Genomic DNA, 10,626 nt, shown 5'->3' with positions numbered 1-10,626 from the left:
TTTATTTAAATGACTTTTATTAAAATATCCATTTATTCTTATAACATTCATAATATCACTGCAACAAAAATACAATGGAATATTATAAACATTTTCCTAATTGCTTCAAATAAATAAATGTTGTATTCCATAAATATATTCGAAAAGATTTTATTACTTCAATAATCAGCACAAATGGCCTAGTTTAGCAGGTAGCTTATTTATTGCTATGTGGATTGTTAAATCGCTATAGATCACTGTAGTCTATCGATCAGCAATTAGGTCATTGGGCTAAATCCATTACACACACAAGGCAACTATCACACCGTCTCACTCACTTCAAATAGGCAAATATTATTACAACAACACACGACACAAGTGTAACGAATTTGGCAAAACATATTGTTCTACTCGACATCGACAAACCATTTAAAGTTATGAGGAAATGCAATTGGAAGTTTCGACAGAACATTTTACATGCTCTTAAAATAGTAATCTAGGTATGTACTTTATTTAGATCAGTTTATTTTATTAAATGAGCAAAATGATGCGATGATGTTTAAAATGCAAACAATGAAGTGAGATAAGCATTTGAACAGTGAATTTATGCACTAAACTAAAGAGATTTGTGCCAAAACTGTATTACGCAATTAAAATGAATCTTGATTGTTTTATTAACTGTCCCACCCACCAAAAGCAGGAAAACAAATAATAATTACATGCACATTATAATAATTAATTCATCAGTAAAATGGACAAAACGTCATTTAAGTAAATAAAAAAATTTTCAGCCTTCTAACTTATGCAATATTATTATGTAACATTTTTCTCCAGTGGGCATTGTTAACAATGGAATGGAAGTAATTAGCCTTATTTTTGCATACCGAAGGTTTATTTATTTCACTTAGGTTTATTTCAACATTTTCTGTTTCTTTTGAGGAAATGTGAAGAAACCCCAAAATTAATGCAATGTTTTTTCTATAACATGAAATAGAAAAACATAATGGAGAAATTATGAGATCACTAAACATTAGATAAAATAGACGAAATGTAAACAAGAAAATGGCTCTAACATATGGCCGTCAAATTTAGTGGTGGGAACTAGTATACATAAAATATATTAGCAGCTTAACAATATAAGAAAACAACAGTACTTTTTTACTTTAAATAAAATACTTAGTGACCTACACTTGTTTACATTTAGTCCACGTGTTTAAGTCGAGTGTGTTTACGTATAACATGAAAGTACATATAACTGGGCAATTTATGACGTAATATAATCCATTAATAATTATAAACATTGAATGTTGCCTATACGTAAACACAAATAAGACCCTCCGGAACAACAGACCAAAAGATTAAACATCACACTAAATAAAAATTATAAGACTTTTTTTACTGAAAATATTCTAGTTTGGTCATACATAAAAGGCATATGAAATCTAAAATTAAAAAAAAGCTTTAAGTCGGTATATATCCTGATACTTAATCACTACGATGGAGCACCTAAAAGTACAGTTGTTGTTGTCCTTTAAGTAGTAGGTAAGGTGGAAAACTGTTAGTAGGATGCTGTAGTTAACAGTCGGCGTATTCTGGCACTGCTGGTGGAGAGGCGCAGTGCTGCCATGCTGTGATACGCGCCGGTCTTACATCAAACTCATATATAAATCGTTGATAGGATGGCTACGAGGTTGATCGCTCCCATTAAATCTTTTTTATACTTTTATATATTTTATATTTTTTTTATAGTTTTTCACCATTGTCCTAGCATAGTAGACGCAGTTTGGTCTGTGCCCCGCGAGGGGAGGGGCAAGTCGCAACGTGCGGTTATCGTTTGATTTGATTAGACATCTTGAGGAACTCCAAGAATCCGGCCTGCATTTCAGCATCCATGCCGGTGTCCCACGCGTCGTTCTCAAGCTCCTCGCTAAAATATATTAATAATTTGAATAACGTGACTCGATGCTTAAAATCTAGTGATTATATCTCACGCAATAGTTAGGGATGTTGACTAAAATATTTCAATTTTAGAATTAAACAGGTTGTTTCTTTATTAGCGAAACAAATTGAATGTTATAGAACTATTTGATCCCGTAGTACGAAGTGGTCCAAAAAAATAGAAAAGGAACTCGAAGTATATAATAAAAATACAAAATAAAAAGTGTGAACTCACAGTATATCCTCATCGAGCGCGACGTTCTTGCCGGGCGGCAGGTTGCTCTGCAGGAAGGCGCGCTCCTCCGCCGTCAGCGTGTGCCCGTCCGCCAGGTACCCGCCGTCGCTCGGACCGCTCTCCACTTCACCGTTCACAGCTGATACAAGGGAATTTAGATTATTTCTCAACTTCATCATCATCTATTTAGACTAGCTGAGTATAAGTTTTACATGGAGCCTCTGAACTTCAAAACTGTAGGGCCAACTTAGGCTCCACCATACCTGTACGGTGTAATGCGGTGGGGGTTGCAGAGTTTGTTGAATGATAGAATGTTTCACTAAAATAAAGTTTATTGTACTGATCCACAATAACTTCTTAAATGTTAAATGTTAGTAAAAACTATGTTAAATGTTAGAAATGTTGCAATGGATGCACCCGAATATCGCGGTTACCCGATGCGCACTGACACTCTGTTACAATTTTAATTCTAATGAAGTAACTGCGTAAGTCGCGTAATGCTGATCAAGGTGTTCGGTGTCATTGCACCGAACAATACCCCTGATAAAGACTGGTAGTCAGATTCTGGTTTCTGATGGGTTATCATCTATGACTAATATTGCATAACCTTTGATAGATCGGCTTAAACGGCTGTTACTTAGCGACAAGCTTTTCTCCTTCAACTTTAAATTATGCAACTAAAACCTACAGAACTCAGAACTCAAGAAAACAAATTGTATAAAAAGGTTTCATAACACAATTGGCTGCCATAAAAACAAATGTTAAATAACAATTTTGTTGAGAATTCTCCTCCGAGCGTACGGCTTCGCTCACGTGCAGATTTGGTCGGGAGCTTTAGTCTCGACGGGAGCAGTCACGTGGCGACGCTGTAATCGAAACGAGAATACGCACGTGACCACAGACGTACACGGTGAAAACGTGAATTCAACCCGCGCAATTAATTATTAAATCCTAGGTCTGGATTTGCAGTTGTATTGAGACTGACATTGATGTGGTAACACTTTTTGTGGCAACGAGGTAGACATGTATATTGTACAGTCTCCATTTCAAGACTGTTAATAAGTTTTCAGCTTTATTGTAATATATATTGAACTGGCCACCTAGATTTCTAGATTTTAGATACTTAGATAAAATCGTAAAGAATACTACGATGATCGTAAATATGCATCCAGATCAGACGAATCAACGAATCGCAAACCCAACCCGACTGAATGCGACTACTTACGTGCGCGGACATGAGACTGATTCAAAGCTCTACTTTGGCTGTAAAAATACACCAAGAAACATGAGTAAGGTCTTACCGCCATAATTGTATCGGCGTCGCAGTTCAGGCGGCGGCGCGACGGGCTCGGGCTCGGCGGTGCCCCAGCGCGCGGCGCGCAGCGCCACCACGCCGCGCACGCACGCCAGCGACGCGCGACGCTTCAGCCGCTCGAACGCCGCGTGCATCCCCGACGGACAGTCCGCGTCCAGCGCTATGCCCGACAACTGTCAATGCACACGGTTAACCACGGATTTGGCAACAGAAATTAACACCTTTTACCTTTTTCATGACATAGTGCTGTTAGTAAGGTTTACTAATGACATGTATGTTGGGAAAGCCCGACTAATCCGAATATAAACGGCGGCCATCGAGATGCCATTGTGGCATTTCGCGTCTATTAGACGTTGGATATACATTCTTTGTCGTCCCGATGTACTTCGACTAATCGGGCAGTCCCATAAGCTAATCATAGCATAAACACTATTTTTGATTAACACTCTGTTATCATAGCATACAAGAGGCAGCAGTTACGTACCCGAAAGAACAGCAATGTCTTAAAAGTAAAAAGAATAGCAAGCATAAGAAAATAAGTTGCTAAGGAAAAGCTAAGAACTTTACCTAAAGTGGTTATTGTAGAATATTGGTGAGGCATGAGAAAGGAAGAGAAGTTAAAGCTATAAGTTATTTTTTAAACTATTTTTCACATGGGTATCAATCAACATAGAATGATTAAAATGGGAATACAACAGTCCCAGAGTTCACAAGTTTCGTGAAAAATACTTTAATAGTGGTAGTCAACCCCTTCTATCTATCTGACTAAATATTCGTGTGAAGAGCGAGTTCACCGTGTTGTATTGGGTGGGTTCGAACTCACAACCACCTGTTCCCCAGTCCGACTCCTGAGCTGTAGGGCTATTGTTGCTTTAACAGAGACCAAAACGTTAATGGTGGCACCGACGAGCGTCAGTGCGTGAGACCGTTGCTAATATAGGTAGATTCTTGGAATTATTATGTTATGTTGAATCAGTTGTCAAAGCATACACTTATTTAAGTTTAAAAGTAAAACAATTAGAGCTGTTTCACATTAAAAAGAAAGACAAAATCATACTAAGAAAATATCAATCTTAAACATTATTATTTAAGCAGTTTTTTGTTGTTATGAACTAAAACCAACACTTGAATGTAGAAGTAAACCAAGCAGCCTCATTTGTCTGGTTTACTTTTGTTTTAATTTACACGAAACAAGTCGATTTGTAATTTCACGTCGTCCTGTCTTATTGCGTGTTATACGAACATCATATTTTGACAGCAGGCAGTGTTTGTGTACGCTGTTTCCTTTAAAACATTCCTTTCGAATTGACTGTCGTGAATCCATTAATAATTTAAAACAATGATTCTAGAAACCGCGACGCAATATGACTAAAAAGCGTAAAGACTTACTCAATATTGCAGTGAAAAGTTATATATTTTTTTAGTTATTATTTAATACGACAAAAAAGTTACTAACCTTAAGCAGTTGGCAGACTGCCTTGATGTTAACCTCCTTGTCGGTGTCGAGCAGATGAAGCAACACTTTGCACAAGCTTTCACCTAGACTCTTGATTCTTCCTCGCTATAAAAAAAGGCATATTTCTTAAAACTTCCTAAACATAACAATGTAAAGTAAAAATTGCTGTTTTAATCTCGTATTTCTTTTGTGTCTGTGCATAAATGAGATATAAACTAATTTACATGTAGCAAATTCACTTGTGACGCCTTCTATGACAGAAAACGTTTTTTTTTTTTTGTTGTCTCTAAAGCTCCTAAATTAAACTTAAGAAAATCAGATTGTTTAACAGTGTAATTTCTCTTGTGAACAAACCTGGCTATCTTCGAGTTGGGTGTATATCTCGGCGAGGAACATGGCGAACCCGCGCATATTTTCCTCCGAGGTCTCGAGGCCGCTGATGATCTTGTTCTCCTCAGTGGAGCAGCGCTCGAGCAAGCACGCGCGGAAGGTGGACTCCTCGGGCGGCGAGACGGAGTCGTACATCGAACAGAGTCGCGCGCCATTGTAGCGGAAGTTAGGCTCTGCTATTGACTGTCGCGACAAAGTATACCAGTTTCAGAACAAATTCTTCTATAAAACAGCTGCATTATGACTTTTTCAGAGACATTATCAACTTCATAACTACTAAGATTAATGTCAAAGAATCTACAAGAGACTAGATAACCTAACCTAACAAATTATAGCCAATATTTTGGCAATTTTCTGTGTTAAAGTGAGATCAAACAACTATACCTACCTAACAAAAATAATAATTTCACCACACCTCTTATGATGAAACTCTTAAAGCTTGCATAATCAACACACAAACAATGTGTGTTACATGATATTAGTCATGTCCTTAATAAGGATTTTGCCACATTCTTGTGGGTTTTAAAATTACTGTACAAAAAAAAGAGGATGAGCTTCTTGACAACATAATTTTAATAATTTTAATGACAACCAACTGTTGATGAGCCATAGAGACTAACCGTGCACTATTATGTCTGCAATCCCTAAAATTTAGGCAAATCTTTTTTTTTACAAAAAAATAAATATTGTGAGTAATAAACAACTTGTTTACATAATAAGTTCTTAAGAACTAAGTGTTTAGGTACAAAGATGGAACAGTCTCAGCTTCTCTACATTTAAATAATTATTTATCTAATCTGTTGCCTTACCAAGTTTATTAGCTTTACCAAATCAATAACATGTGATTATAGCATGCTTGTTAGTAACAAACATGTAATTAAAGATAAGTTAGTTTTATAAATAATAATAGTATGTATAAAATATAAAATAAATAAAAATGTATTACCTGATTGACAATAGCTTCAACTAGTGGCCGGGTGTAGCTCACATCATGCAGGGTTGTTGCAAATGCATCAACCAATGGGCCACACAAGGTATCGAATTTACCAGGATCAAATGTTATCTCACACATCACTGTTATCAAGTTGGCTATGTTCTCCTGCGGAACGGCGGACTGATCAATAAAATCGTGTTAATATTTTTTGTACAATAAAAAACTTAAATATTTCAAAACAATTATGAAAATACAAACCCTTAAGTCCATATTTTCGGCTTCGTCAAGCGAATACGACATTTCTTCTAAGCTATAAGGGTTTTGATCTTGAGCTTGACGAAGGCGATCTTGCACAGAAGACCGGTGAGGTCTATATGGTGCAGGATCTGGAGCATACGCTGGTACTGCATGAGGGGTGTAGTTAGGTGGATACCATTCCTTGGCATCGGCCGACAGATTTGATTTGGGAGGTTCTGGCACTGAAAATAATAATAAGTTAGAAAAATCACGCTTATTATAACAGAAAAATAAAATTGCATACCACAACCAGTTGACCCAAAAAGAAATAATCGCTTCGTAATCGATTCTAAGCACGGCCGGCTGACTTTGTCAAACTACAGCGACGTCATTAGAAATGAAAATCCTTACTTTCACCTGAAGTATTATAATTACGAAGAACGCAGTTATAAACTGGCCAAGTATGACGACGTCACACAGCATAAGATCGGTGTGTGAAAGTGTGGAATAAATCAAATTCATCGTTTTACTTGTTACCTTTGTTTTCCTCAGCAACAATCTTCGGTCTACGGAGCTCCCGTGGCTGATTATCGGGTTGATGCCATCCGCGGCCTCTGCCTCTTGGCGCACCGATCTCACCGTTATTCATTTCAACGCTTGCTTAATAACAACGACTCTGTATACAGTTTTCTCTGACTAATATCCATAAATCACCAAAAATATTATCCTAAATCTCGTACGCTTTTTATGAGCTCGACGGATTCGACACGTAAACAAAGAAAAATATACTTCGCTACTAATTTCACGGCACAACCTCCATGTTACTTTTGAACGAAGGAGATAGATTGCTTTTTTTACTCTTCTGGTGTTGTGGTCAGGCAAAGGTACTAAGAATTATACAGCCAACGTTTAATTGTTACCTATCAGGCGTTAATGAAAATCATACAAAATTGTTAATAAAAAATATATCGAATAAAATTACATACATAATCTAAAATAAATTGTTACTAATCGATGAATCCAATGAAAAAAGGAGATTTTGCTACGTTCAATTAAGATCGAGCATGAATATCGTCGGCGCACCTCATCGATCGAGCAATATCTTTATCGAATAATTATCTTTATTTAGTAATGCAATATTATGTATTTTATTAAAAATGTTGAATTATGCTATGGATAAGATTCTGTGAAAATAAAAATTCATTGCAAACGAAGAAGTATTTCGATTTAAGATCCTCTTCCTTTCTCGTCTATAGATAAAAGATTTTAGCTAAATATTATTCTTAGATCCATAGAACTCGCACTCTTTGGGCTATTCTATAAGTACTTTACTTACCATATTCAGGCTAAATAAGTTTGGTACCAAGTAATTGGTTATTAACAGTAGAAACGATGCATAAATTACAATACAAATGGGTTCTTTGAATATATACCTATGTAGATATAAAACCGGTTCATTGACCAGTTTGGTGACGATATCTAACTAATCTTTATAGCATAGTTTTTCGAGAATTTCTTTACACCCGATTATCTTACTTTTGGGCTTTAATTATATAAATGGTGAGATGCTTCTTATTAAAGGATCACAGATAGCGAAGTCCGTAGTAGTAGTATTGGCGTAGCTTTGTTAAACAATTCTTTATTTTTATTATTCATCATGGTCTTATATAACGCTCAGAACTACGACTCATCATACGCGCAGACTGACGAAGATGACGCGAAGACGCACTTTCTCAGGCATAGGGTCAACCCACAGAGTACATTTGACTGAAATGTTCAAGTGGCAGACATAACTGACCATTGATCAGAAATACCATACCATGGGACTTGGAGCAGGCATCAGGAGTTCAGGAGTCAGGACATTAAATATATATCGAATTTTAAGGCAGATTAGATCATATATTTAATTTCTTCTAAATATACACGTTTATTATTCACTCAATATCACTGAAGACACTGTTTTAATTTAAAAACAGTCATAAGATAAAATCTTTTATAATAGCAGAAAAATATTTAGAATAATCATAGCCATTGTAAGTATTGTTTGCTACTTTAAGCCATATTTTACAAAACTATTCACACCTTATTTGCCATTTTTATTTAATTTTTAACATTTTCAGTAACAACATAAAAATATATACACTTCTAATTTATCTACACTATATTACCAGCTAGATCTAAATTTTCCAGGTTGCCTTGCCATCAGCTATTCACTCTACTGTATATATTCATACAGAATTAGGTACATGAAAGATTATTAATTATGCATATTTGCACAGGTGCAATGTCAAGGTAAATTTGTTCTATGTATGTGCTTGTTTAAAGACAATATGAGAAAAAAGGCTCTATTTAAAACTATTAGCAACCTCAATAGTATACAAATAAAATTAAAATATAGACTAGTCAACAACTACTAATTTTATATACTAAAAGATTCTCCACAGCCGCATGTGCCTTTTATATTAGGGTTGTTGAACACAAACTCTGCTGAAAGCTTGTTCTCAACAAAATCCATTTCAGTTCCTGAAAAGATAGAAAAGCAGATTAATGGTTAATGTTTATAAAAAAATCCAATGAACAATGATATTTTATTTCAGGCGTTTAAAATTATTTAGGAATATGATGTAATGTGGAGAAATATTTCTGTGACCTGCTCACAATTCTGAGTAATACCTTCAAGAGAAAGGAGTGACAATATATTTATAGCTTACAGCTAACTTAAATTTCATCATTTGATTGGAGGTGTTGGCAACAAACACAGAAATGCAAGTACCCATTTCAGTTGACATTGTTTTGGCTGAAGTACTCATGTTTTGTTTGTTTAAGGAAAATTTATATATTACAGATATTTTCCTTTTGAATATCTTGTTTTTATTTCAATACCTGTGTTTCATTTAAATGCAAATGTACTTTTATCTATACTGATATTATAAAGTTGAAGTTTGCTTGAAACTGTTAATCTTAAGAACACCTGCAACAGCTATCTATTAGGTACTGAAATATTATTATTGAGGAAGGTCATGTTAAGTAGGATGAGTGACTGGTGATTGAAGCTAGTGTTTTCATATTTTATATAAAATGTATTATATACATATACAGACTATCACATACAACTCATAAAGTGTATTATGCTATTCACAACCTGATTTATTGAGTCTAGACTATTGACCTACCTAGTAACGTTAATTGCGCTTTTTTGTCGATTATTATAGTCACTCCATCCTGTTTCACTTCTTCATCTAACTTATCTTTGCTTTTAGCATAGTCTAAGGTGTAAGATAATCCATTGCACCCTCTCTGGCGAACTCCGACTTTCAATCCTAAGAAACCTTTAGCCTCTTCTTTCGCCATTATCTCCTTTATCTTATTTACTGCAGAAGGAGTCAACACGAGAGCTGCCCGTGTTGGTAATATCCTCTTCTTCACCGCCCTCACGGTTGCACTTGCAATAGTTTTCGTGGCCATCTGAAATTATGAAAACAAATAATTAGCGAAATCTTCTGCAATTACTACTTAATATAAATCTATTCGCAAAGGCATACTGGCAGTCTACAACTCATGTAAGCAAAAAAGAGATTATACGACGTAAGACGTACCGTAATTATTTTCACGCGCAGTTATTGTTTTTCTGTTTCATTGGAATAAAAAAATACTATTTCATAACTACGATTTTGGCTGCCAATTTTTGTCAAAATCAAATTTCAATTGAAAATGTCAAAGTCAATGTCATTGTCATTATCAGTACTAGAAAGTAGAATAATTGTGCTGTCGGGTCGCGGCGTCGCGTGGTACTTACAGATTTTCTACAAAATCGACTACAACATCATCAAATAACTTTTTGTGGATCATCACAACCCCTACTACTCATCCACAAGATCAAATCAAATCACTTTTATTAGTCAACATAAAGCCAAATCATGACTAACTGAATAACAACATCTACAGGTTCGCTGTGTAGTGTGTAGACTTCATGTTTCGCACGCTCGATGGGTGGCACCGCACTGGGTAGCAAAGTGGCACACTATTCCTTGTCTATGATCTATATTTTTGTATTTTGACAGAAAGTGTTGGGATAGTCTACACATTTTATATCGATGCTTTGTTATTTTTATTGATTGTGTTATTATTTTCTCTGTAATTTC

At 35.5% G+C, this 10,626-nt stretch overlaps 2 protein-coding genes across 4 annotated transcripts; both read right to left on the bottom strand.

The window, feature by feature from the left end:
- Positions 1-7,341, bottom strand: LOC110384059 (polyadenylate-binding protein-interacting protein 1). 3 transcript variants are annotated; one of them, XM_021345128.3, is made up of 8 exons: positions 7,022-7,341; positions 6,506-6,726; positions 6,260-6,412; positions 5,278-5,496; positions 4,924-5,028; positions 3,454-3,640; positions 2,153-2,291; positions 1-1,906 (listed from the first exon to the last, which is right to left on the bottom strand). In XM_021345128.3, exons 1-8 carry the CDS (start codon positions 7,131-7,133, stop codon positions 1,807-1,809), a joined length of 1,236 nt encoding a protein of 411 aa, XP_021200803.1. In that variant the 5' UTR covers positions 7,134-7,341; the 3' UTR covers positions 1-1,806. The 3 variants fall into 3 exon arrangements, with proteins under 3 accessions (XP_021200803.1, XP_021200802.1, XP_049702749.1); XM_021345127.3 differs by having other exon boundaries at positions 6,260-6,427; positions 7,022-7,340; XM_049846792.2 differs by lacking the exon at positions 7,022-7,341 and adding an exon at positions 6,896-7,021 and having other exon boundaries at positions 6,260-6,427.
- Positions 7,342-8,764: 1,423 nt separating this feature from the next.
- Positions 8,765-10,223, bottom strand: LOC110384172 (iron-sulfur cluster assembly 1 homolog, mitochondrial). The gene is made up of 3 exons (XM_021345319.3): positions 10,081-10,223; positions 9,658-9,949; positions 8,765-9,007 (listed from the first exon to the last, which is right to left on the bottom strand). Exons 2-3 carry the CDS (start codon positions 9,947-9,949, stop codon positions 8,904-8,906), a joined length of 396 nt encoding a protein of 131 aa, XP_021200994.1. The 5' UTR covers positions 10,081-10,223; the 3' UTR covers positions 8,765-8,903.
- Between the last annotated feature and the right edge of the window lie 403 nt (positions 10,224-10,626).

This window comes from Helicoverpa armigera, chromosome 4, assembly GCF_030705265.1.
Source record: "Helicoverpa armigera isolate CAAS_96S chromosome 4, ASM3070526v1, whole genome shotgun sequence".
NCBI lineage: Eukaryota > Metazoa > Arthropoda > Insecta > Lepidoptera > Noctuidae > Helicoverpa > Helicoverpa armigera.
This window is presented reverse-complemented; position numbering and strand designations above follow the sequence as displayed.